Below are 17,631 nucleotides of genomic sequence, written 5' to 3' on the forward strand. Positions count from 1 at the left end.
ACCATTGACTGACATCGGTATGGCCATTGTTTTCAATTTTATGGCGATGAATAGTTATATCATTTTATGAACCAATTACAGGTAGGCCTATTTCTGGAAAGCATTAAGAACAGAGATTAAACTGACCAAAATTCAAATCAATATTCAGGGTGTACTAGACGATATACAGTGTGTAAAATGAACTTTTAAGGAATATGTGGTATATTTTTCTTTTCAGGAATATTTTCTCAATCTGAGGACCACAAAATCAAACAGAGCTTGAATTGAAAAAGCCAACCAGAAATATACTTTATTTTGGGTGCGATGTTTGCTTCTATGTATACAGGGTGATCAAAATTTACTTCATTAACAGACCTAATTATTTATTCAAAAGGTTTAATTAGTGCTAATTAGCTGCTTAAACTGCTTTCAGTCATAAATACTCATTCCAAACCAGAGAATACAATATCTCTTTGTCACTTTTAGACTACACTTGCAATTCTGATAATTGACTGTTTTACATAGACCCCTATGAGGGGTGTAGGTATTCATTTTGAAAATATCATTATCATTTCATTTGTTCAAGAAAAATGTCACGCCGTCAGTCTTTTGGGAGTCTCAACTTATAACCGCATGGTCCTTTACACTGCGCCATTAGGCCTATCAATTTAATACCCAGACCGAATAGGCTATTTAGTAATAAATAAAGCAACTTGAAACAAAATGATGGAGAAATTATCACTTTCGTAAAAACAAAATAGTATGGTCCACAACAAAGAAGTCCTAAACAAACTGTAGGCGAAACAACGGCCGAAAATTGTATAAAATAGCTGACATGTACCGCAATATCAAAAAACTGCATTTGGTACATTTTACAGGTTCACTTTACCATGCTTACAGCACGGTGTGTCAATTGCGGGAAAATCCGTCAAGGTGTCCCGAAGAATAATCATTTACAGTTGAGTCACGGTCACCGCCATCTCGTTTGCATATCCATATTAAACTACAGCGCCTCTAATGACGTGCATGCACTGTTACTGTGCGACTGAACAACCTTTGTTTATTACTTTAGACAGATCAGCACGCTGTGATTGGAATTACTATGTAAATAAGTAAGTTGTTGTTGTAATGGTAACACACCATACTTTGGTAACACGAAACTTCACCCATCCCATCCACATGTAATGACACGTGATACAGTTTTTGAAAGCTAACTCCCCCAGGCTAAATCCATATTCCTCCGCCGGCAAAAATATAGCCCATGATAAAATTAATCATAGTTATAATTATTTTCTTCAAATGTGGTTGTCGGGTTCAGTATACCACAATTAATACAACAATAAAACAATTCCCACCAGATAATTACTTGATATGTAGGCCTATACTTTCTCAATCTAAACCTGAGGTATAATATGGTTTCAGATCTAAACCAAAATCAGTACCACTGACGTCATCTCTGTCTACCAACCAAGTTATCAAAATTTGTCTATGGCATATGCAAGGTATTCTACCGGGGCAATACACTAGGATAAATTATTACTTGTGCTGTGATAGTTGCCATCTCATGACGTGATTGGAAATTATGCACATTTACAAAAACATAGGCCTACGTTTAAACTGCTAAAATACATCACTCATTTTGACTATAAACTCATCTATACCATTTTACTAGAAATGTACTATCTCCAAGGACGCCACGACCAACTCAACGAACTCATGCATATGCAAACAGAGCCCAATCCCTATGCTAAATCAGGGGTGTGAGAGTAGAAATTGACAGGACGCATGCTCAGCTAATGCTTGTAGCTAATATTCCTCATGCAAGGAGCCCAGGTTGAGTGTGTTGTTGAAAATCATTGCATTAAAAACACTTCTTTCAATGAAATCACATATAAAATCAATGGATACACAACCAAAATTCTACAAAAGTCAATCTTTATATTAATAAAGCTATCGATGTGTACGAAAAACTTCAGTGGTACAAAATGCCTTTCACATTCGAAAATTTCAGTATAGTAACACCCAGCCAATTCAGAATTAATGCAGCACTGCTGCAAAAAATGAGAGAAGATGAACAAAGAAGTCTGACCCCCCGGGATTCGAACCTTGGACCCCTCGCATGCCAAGCACATGATCAACGCCCGGCAGCCACTGGGGTTGCACTGGCCCAGCCAGTGATTCCCTGAGCATAGGACTTATAGGGTGATTGCTTCATCGCATCACCTGGGATTCATGTATGCGCAGTGGTTATCCTTGTGGTATTTTGTGATAATTTCGGGGGTTAGGGTTAAAGATGAACTGGTGATACCTGATAACAAAAAAATATTGATATCCTTGATGGTGTTTTACTTAAGCTGAAGCTTGTGATGAAAAATGAAATGTTTAATTTGCTCTTTATTGTCCACAACTTATAAATAGTACTGATATGAGGTGTTTTTTAATTAGGTATATTATACAATTTATTTTGTGATTTTTGTAGGATCTACTGGAGAGGACACCACAGTCTCATGACGACTACAGCATCTTGTATCATAGAGATTATAATGTGGTATCAATTAAGTATTGTGCATTCTATTGTTTTTAATATTTTTGTAGGATCTACTGAAGAGGACACCTCAATCCCATGAAGACTATGGAATCTTGTATCAGGTGCATGAGAAGACCAAGAAATTCATGGCACAGGTTGACATGGCAACCAAAGATGTCAATCCCAACATCAAACATGTAAGTACCTTGCACTATGGGTAATAAGTGCCACCCTCAATGCCCCCTTTTCATGCCCTTTATCTTTTCTGAAGCTTGACCCATTTGAAGCCCATACAAAGTTTGGAGAAACTTAAGGTTGCATTTTGCTCCAAATACCCAAAATTAACTTGAGCTCCAAGCTCTTAATTCTGTGAACGTTTGTAACTTTGTGCCAAAAAATACACTGCATAGCTCCATTTTTGTTCCAAAGACCCCATTGTATGCACGTAAAATCTGGTAGGCATATATGGCCTGTATTTTTTAAAATCTGGGCAGCACTTACCTGCCTAAAAATAGCAGATTCAAGACAGCTATGCAGAACAGAAACCTCTTGAAATCCATTGTAATTCAGGAAAGACATCCACCTGTCTTGCAAGCAAGCAAGCAATTTAGAGTGCACCTGAAATTTGATTACCTGAAAATCTTTAGGAGTGTCATTCATAGCTCTCCTTAATGCTGCTAACAAGTAGTGGAACAATTTGTAATGTCTACCTAACAACTCTTCTAAATCAACTCTCCTTAACTTTGAGAAGAGCATTTTGTTGCTCACCTAAAATACCCAAGGTGGCAATTTTATTTTAAATTTAAAAAACAATCTCTTTGTTACAGAAACGTCAAGTGAAGAAGCAGAGTTACCTGGTTGAGTTCCACGATGGGGAGAGGAAAATACGCCATGTATTATTGTACTCTGATCTCATCATATGTGCCAAGGAAAAGACCTCCAGGTGAATTAAGTTTATCAAATTGTTACTATGATAAAAGTCTAAGGTAAAGAAATTAGTTCGCTTCTGACGATCAACTTTCCACAGCCTGTGATTGGTTAGTAGCATATAAAAGGATGGTTGATTTATCTGGTGCATGCCTTCGGAGAAAAGGAATTGCAGAATATGGCGAATGATGTCTACTTCTATATGGCAAAAAGCAACTTTTCTTGGCATTGTTGACATGGTGCCTTCAGGAAAGAAAGGTTCCTATTACTACAACCTAACTTTTGAGATGGCACAGGGCACACTGTTTTATCACTGCATTCAACAAATTATGAACAAATGGTTTCTGAATTTGATTGACAGGTAATGTTAGTGATGAACTCGTTTATCTCTGGCTCTGATTGTAAATGATCTGTCAAACACCATCTGCTCCTCAGACTATTAACTTTGATCATTTAATTGAGCATCAAACCTGTATAGTAAAAGTCCCATCCCAGGTTTAATTTAAGGTGGTTAATGAATTTGGCTTTTGTCTGACTATCATTCATGTTACAATTTAAATAAGTTTAGACTGTTTTAATAGCAGGATTTTGGCTAACCAAATTCTTGCTTATTCCAGTAAAACCCAATCTGGGGGCCTGCTCTTTAGCATAAAGGGACAGAGCAACATTTACTAGAGAGTATTTCCACTGTAACCACCCAAATTGTTTATGGTTATGTGCACCATGGGGCTTATATTCAAAAAGTGACAATGGAAAATCAACAAAAAATGTCATAGAACATATACACATGTACAAGTTTTGTGGGATATTTAACTTGAACTTGAAAAATGGAACTCAAAGATACAAAGATAATGCCTGTATGGACTTACATGACAAAACTGAAAATATGCAACCCTACCCTGGAGTAAATAACCTCCAAGCAGCCTACCCCACATGCTTGGAAGTAACTGACTTCAAGGGAAGTGAAAATTAACTTACTTTCTTGCAGAATGCATATGTAGTAAATGTTAAATCATTCTTTTGACCACATCTCAAGACCAGTGTATATTCTAATTATCAGATTTTTCTTTTCTTTTTGGTTGATATCATATCCCATGTAAAATAAATTTGTACTAACTTGATTCTTTCTTTCTGTTTGTTCTCTTACAGCGGCATGTTCCAATCACGAGCCCAATATGATTGCCAGTGGTATATGCCAATCACGGAATTATCTCTTACACCAAATGAACACTCAGAACGTAGGTTGCCTTAGGATATTATGTAAACTCTGCTATAGACCTTTTCAAATGGAAGTTTTCCAAAGACACCTGTTGGGTGCGCCAAATGGGCAATTGCAGTTCAAATCCACACTCCCCTGTGGAAGATTTTGGAAATATCTTCCACAGAAGGTGTATGAATTTCAAATGGAATTAACACATTAACCAACTCTATTTGACAGTCACCCTCCCTCTTGAAGATTCAGCTTGAATCTTTCTCAGAGGGTGTATGAAATTCAAATGGAGCTGCCTAATGTGTTCATTCCATTTGAAATTCATATTCCTCTTGTAGATGATATTTCCAAAATCTTTCACAGGGGGAGTGTGCATTTTATATGGTATAGCCCAAAGAAGCATCTCCCTCTCTCATTTGGCCCAATTTTGGCTCAGTAATTCATCACTAATTTTAATACAGCATTGCAAATTGTGTGCGCCAAATATAATTTTCATTGGGCCAAAATTGCAACATACAACCTGAGTAAACACTGATGACAACACTGAAAACGAAACTTGGGGTGACTAACTAAGGAAAAGTTAGTTAAAACAATGTCAAGTACGACTAACCTGTAACTAATACGGCTGGACTGAACTAAACTATATGTTAGTAGGTCAGGATACACTAGGGACTTAACTATCAAAATACTAGTTCAACCTTGACCTACTAATATAATAAATTAGTTCAACCGAGACCTACTAGAGCTTATTAGGGACACTACTAATATATTGGGGTGTTCTACTAATGGGCTCTACTATCAAAAAACGATGGCAAGTACGACTATTTTTTTTAATAGGGCATTCTGTACTAATGTTCGACTAGTTCAGCTGACTGAACTAGTCTGTGGAACTAGCCCAATTCTAGCCGGTAGAAGTGGTGAAGATATGGAAAGATACGTTTTATTGACCTTTTTTCCCAACCTTGTATTTTTTAATAACTTACAAACCGTTTTAGCATGGTTAGAATTTGAAAAACAGATTCGGCCCCGTTTTTGAGCCCTGTTTTCTACTACACACGGCATGATGAAGGTTCCCCACAATTCGGCAGCCATGGCAGCCTCAACCATGCATGCACAAACCCACGGTCCATGATCATGACATTTGTGTTCCGATTTACAATCTCATTTCAAATTCTAACGGTTTGTAAATTATTCAAAAACAAGCTTGGAAAAATGTCAATAAAACATACCTTTCCATTTCTTCGACCATTTCTAACGAAGCTAGAATCGAGACTAAAATGTCCATCTCAAGACGCTAGATGTGCTATACACAGCTGCATGTGTGAAATGTCCATGAAGTTAGTAGAGACTAGCTCTACTAGATTTTGTTATAAGAGTCATGTCATGTGATCAAAAGGGCGGTAAATTCAACTTTAGTACAACCCTTGGTATACGGTCCACAACCATGATTCGTTCTACCAATTCGTAAAGCCAGAAAAGTTAGTTGGACCGACTTTTGCGGTGCAACTAATTTTCACTTATTAGTAAAGTACCATAATTTGGCATAGTTCGGCATGTCCGTAATAACAATTTCCCTCAATGCATGCTGTACTAGCCAAGCATACTAGATGGACGTTTAGTCCGACATTAAAAACTAGTTTACCAGGGGAAACTAGTGGTCCTACTAAACAAAAGCTTAGTTCAGCTTACATAATACGGGTTTTTGTTTTCAGTGAATGCTTTTTGGGCCAGCTCTAACCCTAGTTGCACATTGCATAATGCATGTCACTAGCAAGAGCTTATGTGAATTTACAGGAGCGTAAGGATGCTCATGTACACACCTGAATGCTTGCAATGTTGATTTGAAAAGGTCTATTGATATTAACCCCATGGGTACTACTGGCTGAATTATATGCATCTAAGACATATTTTGATTGGTTTCAAATAGGACTATATCATGTATTGACCCAATCACAGATATGGTAATAGTCATTTGGGCTTTAGGGGATAAGTTTAAAATTCATAAGAGATCTAAAATCTTAATTTTGATTGGTTTCTCAGATGATTATATCATGTAATTAACCAATCAAGGGCAATGTAATAAAGTAAAAAAGTTTGACAATGCTAATTATCTGGTTTTGTATATGAACTCTTCAAATATGAATAATAATAAACAATCTGCTAGATACTCACTAAACAAGGAAATGTGATCACATAACCCCCATACTTGTTCTTCAGATAATTCAATTCAATATAATTTCCATTAACCGGGAAAGCTTCACAAAACATCACTTAAGTCTTATCACTCCATACAATACTTATAGCACTCTCAGATCATCTGAAAAACTTTTGCTCTCAGTATCTAGAACAACATCTGATGTTTTGAGAATGCTTTTTCAGTTGCCATCATAAAATTATGGAACTCTTTCGTTAGGTACATTCTTTGTATGATGCTCTGATGCATTTGTTTAAATCTGTGTACAACAAAGTATTTCAATATTTTCTTGATCATGCATATTTGTTGCTTCATGTATTTAATTGTTTATGAATTAAAAGAATATATTCCTTTAAGCCTATACCATTAATTTCAATATTCAATGAAAATTACTGTTTATCTTAATTTTTTTAAATTTTTTACAGCTGAACAGAAAATAACACAAATGTCAGATACTGAGCTTGACGGACTGAAGAAGGAGATCTCTGACTTGAAAGCTAGCATCAGGCGTGATCTAGATCCTAATGTGGTAAGAGACTATAGGTCAAAGGTCAACTAACATTAACAATTTTTTGTTGGTGGTTTAATCGATGTTGTGATACTAATGCTAATATACATGCACAAAATTAGCAAACTTGAAGTGTGACAAGATTCCCGTTAAAAGGGAATGCCAGCTATATGGAAATCACCATAACTTGTCCTTTAACATCATCCTTCAAGTCTGTCAGATACTAGTATTATAACAATACATGTGCAACCAGCACAATAAATAAGGTAGCAGTTCATAAATTATGACCTTACAGCCCAAGTGAGGGTCAATTTTGAATATTAAGGTGACCGTAATGACCGCAAGGATGTTTTCGTTAACTTGAGATCTATATCAGTAACAGCAAATAATGCAGAAATAACCACAAGTTATGAACCTAAAATCAATAGAAGGTTCAGGTTCAAAAGTTGCACCCCATTGGTTTGTACACAAGACAATAACCTTGTCTATGATGTTCAATAATGGTGATTGCCATGGACAATGGGCTTGCAACCGTGAACTTTGACCATGTTGACGGAAAATGGAAACTCATGATATGCATCTGTACAAACTAATAGGGTTGCAACTTTTAAATTTATACCTTCCATCGGTTTTAGTTTCATTACTTGGTTATTATTGCATCATTTGCCATTACTCATATCTCAAATTAAAGAAAACATCCTCGCGGTCATTGTGGTCACCTTGATTTTCAAAATCGACCCTCACTTTGGCTGTAAGGTCATGATTTATGAACCGCCATCTTATTTCTTCTGCTGACCATATGTTCATGGTCATAGGGAATAAACCAAAAGATCAATAAAACTGTATGAATAGAATTAACTACTTTTGTTAGGGATGGACGGTTAAAAATGTTGATTACAGTTCTTGTATTCACCCATTGCATGTTTCTGCCATGTGCGAGAAGAGCCTCAATCTAACAGCATACATGAATGGGAATTGAACCAGTCATATAACATGGCATAAAGTTATGTAATTCTTCCTTTCATATCATGCCAGTTCGAGGCTCTCCTTGCATCATGGCAGAACCGTGCAATAGGCGAATACTCCTAAAAAGGTCAAAGTTATGTTGATCTAGTTTTGTTACAGATGGGCAGGGAGGGCACAATCTTTATAACAAAACTAGACACGTTTATAGGACTCCAGCGATCTTTTGGTTTGTTCACAAAGTCTTGATAGTTTTTCCCTTCCTGATTATGTTTTATAGTAGCTGGGGCTGAAGCCAACCAATGGTGTAAATTAAAAAGGGTTTGCTGGAAGATTTTGTGATTTAGTGGCCCCATGGTGTGCATTTAGGCTTTAGAAAGTGCAAAAGGGTGAAATGCTACATGGTTTGTTGTGGTAAAGCAGGGTGCATATGGATAGATGCATGCATATCATCATAGGTGAAGATTGTATAAAAATACTTGGGTTTTTATAATACTCGGGTTTGTTGGATGTTGGTGATAAAACGAAAGAATTCTAATCTAACAAACCCTGGCCTTAAAACTGGCTAGATTTTCAAATTAAACCATTTATTTATTCAATCTCAAACATAAAAACTACAGTTTTGAGTCTTCCATATTCAATTTACATCATAAATGTTTATAGTTGCATCTTCTAAACCATCCCAAAGTTCATGTCAATATTAATTCACCATTTTATAAGTTTTCAAAATCATAGTCCCATATGCCATAACATTGTCAATATCATGTCAAAAATATGAAATAAATATTACAAAATTATTCATTATTTCATTTACCAAGCCCATGTATAAGAATCCCAGGGTAGGCATTTGAAACAAATTGTATTTAAAACTTAAATCCAATAAAATCATTGAACTGAACAAATTAATATACTTGGATTATGGTACGGCACGATAAACAACAGTAGACATATAGCTAGACTGAGAGCATATTCTGACAAAAAAAGTGGAGAGAGATTTTTTAAAAATCATTTCCTGTTCCAAGTTGTAGACAGACTGGGATAGTTTTTAAACTATTAAAAATTAAACTATTCTGATTTTAAAATCAGAATTGTTAGAGACCAGGGGTCCATTTCACTATCTGTTAACCCTTCGTAACTTGAGTAACCGTTTGTAAAGTTACGAATACCCAATACTAGACTTAACTTTATGAAGGGTCCTTGTAGTAAATCCCTATTACTTACGAAGGATACCGTTCGTAAGTAAGTTTAGTGAAATGGAACTTGCGACTCGTCATAAGTTACGAACGATTTCAAGACTTATGAAGCTTCATAAAGTTTAGTGAAATGGACCCCAGATCTTCTACTGCTTAGGGTTAGGATTGGAATTAGGGTTACAGTTTATGTAAGGATGTAGGGTTATGTTTGGTTTGGTATTAAGCGTTAGTGATTGGGCTCAGGCTTCTTATGAATGTAATTTTTCAAATGGGAAAACTAGACCAATTATTTGTTTGTAAAGCTTTGAAACTCACAAGAACCTTTGTTTACAAAAAAAAGGCAACAGCTCAGGGATTCCCATTTCTCAAGTGTTGGACCAGACACCTCACAAACACAATGACACCACTGGTGTTTGAACTATGATCATGAGAATGATCATGTGATCATGAGAATGCGGTTTTTGCTATGACACAATATCTTTACAATATCTTTTTATTGCCTCAAATTATAAACAATAGAATGTAATACAGTTAATTCAGAATATTGACCTAGTAAAAGACGAACTTGTCATGTGTTTAAAACTAAGTCAGTGTTGCCATATTAAGGTACACCAATGACATGACAAAATACAGAAGCATTAGATAGGTGAACTGATGCTTGACCAGTTTTCTGATGGGTTTACTAATGCAATTTGGGCTACAAGTCTGTGCAATTTGCAACACTTTATATAGGTCATGAATGTTGTTAATCTGGCAAGACATGGAATCAAGGACACACCACCACACGTCTTAAAGATTATTGTCAGGACTTGGGATTATGGTTTTGATTAAGTTTAGGGTTATGATTTAAAAGATACTAAAAGTGTAGGAAATCCACTATAGTTTATAGGATCATATTTATCATTTTGGGCTCCAAATCTGAGCAGTGTACATTCGTTTTGCCATTAATTGTGCGGCGATTGCATGAGTGAACCCGATATATATCATGTGGGCGTGAGATAAGTACAGGACAAATGCAAGTGTTTGTGAACAAAAACATGAAACTGATTTTGACAATTAAACTTCAGGTGATACCAAGGATGACATAACAAGCACTTTTACTAGATATTCATAGTGGTACATAGGCCTGTTAGAAAAGTTTCTTCATTAATATATGCATTGTGGTGTTTATGTAACTCAAATTTTACTTTCACAAGAAAGTCACTATGTATGATTGATTATTAAAAATTGTATCCAAATTATTCAACTCATTTTTTTGTACATCTGGGACAGGCTCGATCAGAAACCAAAGTACCAATAAACTGGCATTAACAAAGTTATTGTTTTCATTCCAAAAACATGTTCTGTACAATGTGAGATTCAGTTTGAGTAAAATCTTTTAATTCTTCAGGAAAAGTTTGCCTTTATTTGAATACCAAATATTGTAATGAGTCCACTGGAGCATATGATATGATTGGTAACAGACAAACACCTTCAAAAAGAAGTCAAAGGTCACCATTCACTGAATTTTATTGATAAATAATTTTTATTTCAATTAAAGTTTTAAAAGACACGATGCATGTATTAAGGGTAGACGAGGTATTGTTGGTCGAAGCAACCTAAAAATCGATTTTCATTATCTAGATCAATATATTATTGAAAAATAACACTTTATGTTTTGCAAAAGTTCATTCTGCAAATCATATATTTTGCAAACTTGCTTAATTTATTGTTGTTAATGAGTTAAAACCGACGTTTTACAAAAGTGTTGTTGTTTCAGCCCTCTTTACAGCGTAACTCAAGAACCGCAGCACCTATAAAAGTATATCTGTGATATTTTAATTCTTCTACACACTCGCTATGAATTGAGCAATACAGTTTTTGCCAAAGCTCACTACCATTCGTAAGATGCTGTGAACTACCAAATCACAACAGTTTAAAATAATTAATAACTTTAAACACTTAGATCAGGGGTTTTCAACTATATTCACTCACGGGCCACGGAGGACCAAAATCATTTCAGAGATTTGTGTTTGAGCGCCGAGTACACCTTGGTTTGGTATGTTTACTGTACATTTCAGAGCTGTTCAAGGGCCAACCACATTAGTCAGTGGGCAGATTATGACCCGCGGGCCACCACTTGAGAACCACCAAGTTTAATAGGTCATTGCACTTTATCTTCCTTCTGAGCTGTGAAGACCTTTTAACACAGCGAATGGTTGATTCTAATTATATGTAATCTGTAACATATGATAATAATTTAATATAGATGGAGAATTTTAGTTCATAATGTAATATAGTAGTGGCAAAATTATAGTAATTGTCTGCCAATGGTACTTAAATTAGAATAATACAGTTAGTATGAAATGGCATTTATACCCTGACTAGAACAAAATTTACTAAACAGCAATCCTTTGTTTATTGCCTCTATTAATAAGAACCAGCCGCACAGTTCCCACAATGCACTTCTTCCCCGGTACTGATTTGCTATTCAGTGCACTATGAGTCGATAGAGAATAAAAATACCTTAATTAACAGAGCTTATCCATATCTTGCAATTGAGGTATTTCTTGTCACTAATGACCCATGTTGCCCATGTTGCACTGAATAGCAATCAGTACAACAGGGAAGAAATGCATTATGGGAAGTGTTAAGTACCCTCTCTGTGTAAGAACAGTGTTTTTAGTTTATAAATGTGATTAACACCAATTCTTTACACTTTTGACTTATTAGTTTGCTGTGATTTAACAAAACCAAAATGGCAAATTCGTGACTTTTAGTTGTGTATTTTATGTTTGCAAACACAATTCTGCACACTTTAATTTCTGTTTGTTATAATTATGTTATTGCAAAACATAGCTTTGTGTAATGTATAAGCCGCTTGTTAAAACTAACCAAAACCAATTCCATGCTGTTTTTCTCCTTATTTTTTTGCACAAATCGTGTGAAATTTGGTCCCACCAGGGTTCTCCGTCTAGTCCGCCACTACTCCGCTCATCGAGGAGAAGTTCGGTGCACGGGTAATATTTGCTAGCATGTTAATCTGTTGTTCTATCCCTACTATCACCTATATGGTACTTGTGTTATTAATATATACCCCTGCTTGGTGTCAACTTTGGTACGAGTAATATTTGTCATATCTGCACCCATCATATCACTCCTTCCATTATGCACTTTCTGATGACCACTTTACCCACCCTCTGTAACCATGGTAACTGTGGTGCTGTTCGCACTTCAACGTATCCCACTAACACCGTAATGTTTTCGAACCGTGTACATATTTGTATTTGTCACCCCAGTGCTATGTGTTTTCAATTCAGATATGCTAAATGAATGATTTCGTTATCAGTTTTACAATTTATCAGAAAGTTATCAGATTATTTGACATAATATTATTTTCAAATCATAATAAATCTGAAACATCTGTATAACAAAAGAAAAACTGATCAAATTATATATGTTACCTTGGCTTGATGCTACAGCCATTGGAATATACATGTATAGTAGGTTCCCAGACATGTAACCGTGTGTTGATTTTTCAATCAAACACAATTTCCCAGGTTTAAATAACAGTGCATAGCAAAAGACATTGTGAGGAAAAAGAGAATTGTTCCAGTTGGAAAAAAGAACCAAAATTAAGTTATTCACAATTTGCATTAAAATATTCACACTAAAAAGGGCATGGAGTATGCTTCTTGATTTTGGAAAAGCAGTTTGGGAAAATATTAATTGTTCGTCATTCTTACTGTTATTTCTATGTATTGTTTTTCTCAAGTTTGAGGAAAGATTTCAGTCATTAAAAAAGTTACAAAAAAATTTTATAATGCAAAGATCAATTAAACAGCATTGATTATAGTAACTATATGCCATCAAAATTGACACCATGGCAAAAGGACTAGACTGATAAAACCCAAGATGAGCAAATTTTACTCTGATTGTACACTTTAAAAAAGGCGACAGTTCTCGGTTCATACATATAGGATGGGTCCTGATAAAAGGGTTCTATGAAATTGCAAGAATTCCAAAATGATTTTCAGGCCATTACAGAACATTTTTCATGTCCAAAAGGGGTCTTTCTGGCCTTTTTAGTCCTTCAATCATGCTCACAAATAATTAGTTTCCAGAAAGGATCACTTAATTGTCCCCCAGTGAACCTCTGTACATGAATGTGAACCCAGCTTATATAAGCCTCTCTCTTGATTTGGAAAAGCCTTAAAAACACCAATGACCCCAGGGTCAAGCCCCCCCCCCACAGGGGTCAATCCTATATAGGACCCTTTTGTGTGGCTATCCAAATACAGCTATGTCCAGAATTCGCTAAACCAACTCCCAAGAAACATAATACCCAGAGTTACCTTGCAGTATTTTCAATGGGCATTGCGATTCTTGTGGGCCTAGTTGTGTTTTGAATGGCCATGTAGTAGAAGTGGCTGGGATGGTAGTGCCAATGGTATACAAGTTTAAATATATCTACATACATTTCAATCACAATTCAATTTGCATGACTAAATATCATATTAGATAATATCTTCATGAACTCTCTGTACTATAGGCCTCTAGACAAGAGTGTATAGGCATTTGCACATTTTATTAATTCTGATATCAATTTTCTACACCATCAAGCATGACATCATTACCAGAAAACATAATATAGTACACCATACACATTCTGATCACACATTTCTGAGAATGCATATATGCTAAACTATAAGAGGGAACAAACCAATGGATCATTGGCTGTTCTAGTTAAAACCCATACACCCCCTATGGATGACATGACCCTAATCTCCCACATATGGGGTGTAGATATCAAATGGAGTCGCCCATTCAGGTAGCCCCATTTGAAATTCACACTCCCTTTGTGGAAGAGATTAAGGTTATGTCTTCCATAGCTATAGGGGTTTATGGTTTTCAACTGGAATAACCCAAATGCAGTGCTGTAATTAAACATCTAACTAGTTTTGTTCAGCTGAACTCATCCTTCCTTCCCGATGGGAAACTAAACTGGAAGTGGTCAAAATCATGTCAATATTTTGGATTTTATAAGGAGAAATATAATTGACAGTTTTAACCATCTCCTGCCCATAATCATGGTAATAAGACTATAGTTTCTTTCCTATGACTTCATGGATCTATTAAGCTACTTGCGGTTCCGCCATTATGCACTATATGCGGGAGAGCCTCGAACTGGCAGCATACATGAATGGGAATTGAACTAGTCATAACGTTCTGTGTAAGGTTACATAATTCTTCCTTTCATGTATGCTGCCAGTTCGAGGCTCTCCCCGCACATAGTGCATAATGGCGGAACCGTGCAAGTAGCGAATTGGCTTGTTCCCAAAGAGCTAAGAAATCATATCACATTTGTAAACTATTAGAAACCAGTAGACTTTGGCAATTCACATGAGTACATTATTATTTGATTTAAAGTACATTAACAATGAATATAATTAACAGTAGTAGTCATGATTGAGCTGTATTCCATGATAACTTATGTAAGCTAATAAGACACAGCTGAATGAGGGGGCATGATGCCACCTTATTCAGCATCAATTCTGCGCCCCCTCTGAGCCATGAAAGTCAAAATTTTCATGTGCTTCGCTTGCATTTCAGCACAACATCATTTGAACGATCAATTTAAGACCGATTTAACTTAATTATAACCAAAATGAATTAGTGGTAGGCCCTATTTGTGTAAATTTTTGCGCCATTGTTTCAAGAATTGAGGAAGGGGCGCCGGTATCGGGGGAGGGGCACCATTATGTATCCTTAGCCCTGGGCGCCATAACCCCTAGCTACGCTACTGCTGTAGTATATACTATCCAGAGAGGTTGCATCAGCTTTGCACTATACATCAGCTTCTCAGCTACTTTTGTAGTTGTCCCTTCGGGCTGGCCTCGCATTAGATGCTCGCTATGTCAGGGAGGCCACAGATTGTGGCTAGACTTTTGCTTTTGCAAAAATTGACACACTTTCAAAACATATCGGTTGTATTTTGTTTTCTTCCGTTTTCTCTGTCCAATGTTACTTTAATGCTGTTTATGTTCAAATGCATGCTGGTTCTTATCATCTGCAATCTGCTCCAATTGTTTTTACTTATTGTCTGCCTACATCTTACAGTTCAATGTTTACTTGTAGATCCCCTTACCCCTGCAATGTTTCTGAATCCTTCAATATCAATTTTCAATTTTGTCTACATGCACATCTTATAGTGCACTGTTTTCTTGTAGATCCCCTTACCTCTGCAATGTTCCTGAACCCTTTAATATAAATTTTCATTTGTAAAATACTATAACTTTTGTCTCATATTGTATCCCATATGAGCATAGCCTCAATTGCATGCACTGCACATATTGAATATGTTTGATCACTTGCTTCCTTATGGTAGACTTAGACTTGTCTAAACTGTAATATTAATGTTCCTGTACTTGCTGGGCGATTCTAGTTGAAATCCACCCTCCCCCTATGGAAGACATGACCCTAATCTTCTACACAGGGAGTGTAAATTACAAATGGGGTTACCTGAATGGGTGACTCTATTTGAAATCTACACTCCCTGTGTGAAGATAAGGTTATGTCTTTATAAGGGTGTATGGATTTCAACTGGACTATAGCCAATTTCTTTGTAGTCTTCTCTAAGTAGTCTTTTACAACCCAAACTGTTTTGCCTAGTAGCCCCGCTAATTAGCATGTTTAGTGTAGTATCAAACCCCATCCCTACTTCTAGGACAATCATGAAAATGGCAGTGAAGGACTTTCAAGAAAGTACATGATGGTAAAGTATTGAACAAAGGAGAAAAAAAATTCAATTTGTTGTTGTCGTTTCTGCATGCTCAATGTGTCATCAACGTGGGTAAAATTAACTTCTATGGTAAATATTGGCATAATGCTTGCTTGTTAGTTAAGCTCTATAATGCTTGTAGTAATTTTAATACACCATGGTTTGTATTTAATGGTGAACTTATATCGGTGTAATATTATTTACTTTGCATAACTTATTAATCAATTAACATATCAGATTTAATTACCAACATCACTAAAGACAGCCTAAATAAAATTATGCAAAACAAAATATACTTTACACAACTAGGCTATACATGTATCTCTTCAGTTAGTGAATGGAGGATCCCCTAACAAGCTATTCATTCCAGCTACCAAAGTTTGATTTAAATCAGGGTAAACTAAACAGATCTCAATACATTTTGCCAACCAAAGTGGTCAAGTCACTTCATAAAACATTTAGATTTTGGAAGCCACTCCAAAATTTTTCAGACTGGTAGAAAATTTTAATATGTCTGTCTTTTCATGGCACCTTCAAACTTATAATTAGGTGACAGAAACGAATGTATATTAAGCTTAAAAGTTAATTTATCATCAACTAGAGACCAAATGAGCGAAATCAGAACCTTATTAATAAACTTGTTGTCATGTAACCAATACAAGTACAATGTAATGGTGTTCTTCACAAAGGAAATTTATGCCCAAATACAGGAAGGTAATTGGAAATTTGAGTAGAGTTTATTTTTGGTAAATTGCACATTGTGAGCTCGAGGCTAATGACGACAATGGACAGGTTCTGTAGTTACTGTTATTGGATAATTATTACTTATTTTTAGATAAAATATTGTTCTAAGTATCACTATATTAGGAGATTAAAGGGGATTCCTGGATATAGCGTCTACTGGGAAGCTCTCATAATCACAACTTTTCACCAGAAAGGGTCTCACTCTCTTAAATTGACTGATTGAAATATTTCAATCTTTTATAGGTTGATGGTAGGCATCTAATCAGGTTGTTGACAAATAGATTAAAATGGATTATTGGATTGACTTTTTCTCTTTTTGCAGACTGATTTTACCATCCATCATTAGTTACTCCTAATGTACTGTCACATGCCATACATTGCATATGGTTGGAATGAGATTTCAATCTTTTTTTATGGAGTGAATATTTTCAATCTTTTTTAGAGTGAATATTTTCAATCTTTTACAGTGAACATTTTCAATCTTTTTAGAGTGTGAATATTTTCAATCTTTTTAGAGTTATTATTTTCAATCTTTTTTTTCAATTCAAAAGGATTTGTCTCTAACTTCATTTGGCAAAAGATTGAAAATCAATGAAAATCATTCTTTTCGTCAGAATATTCAATCG

General features: G+C 35.6%; 1 protein-coding gene across 4 annotated transcripts in view; it reads left to right on the forward strand.

Moving 5' to 3' along the window:
* LOC140164582 (active breakpoint cluster region-related protein-like) overlaps positions 1 to 17,631 on the forward strand; it is a 92,978-nt gene that overhangs the window by 57,242 nt on the left and 18,105 nt on the right. For 3 of the 4 annotated variants that reach the window (XM_072187887.1, XM_072187886.1, XM_072187888.1), the window contains exons 7-11: positions 2,575 to 2,703; positions 3,334 to 3,449; positions 4,583 to 4,671; positions 7,263 to 7,366; positions 12,445 to 12,492. In XM_072187887.1, coding sequence (XP_072043988.1) covers positions 2,575 to 2,703; positions 3,334 to 3,449; positions 4,583 to 4,671; positions 7,263 to 7,366; positions 12,445 to 12,492 — 486 coding nt within the window. The remainder of the gene's footprint in view (positions 1 to 2,574; positions 2,704 to 3,333; positions 3,450 to 4,582; positions 4,672 to 7,262; positions 7,367 to 12,444; positions 12,493 to 17,631) is intronic. The other variant, XM_072187890.1, reaches the window with a different exon arrangement.

Source organism: Amphiura filiformis, chromosome 11, assembly GCF_039555335.1.
Source record: "Amphiura filiformis chromosome 11, Afil_fr2py, whole genome shotgun sequence".
Classification (NCBI taxonomy): Eukaryota; Metazoa; Echinodermata; class Ophiuroidea; order Amphilepidida; family Amphiuridae; genus Amphiura; species Amphiura filiformis.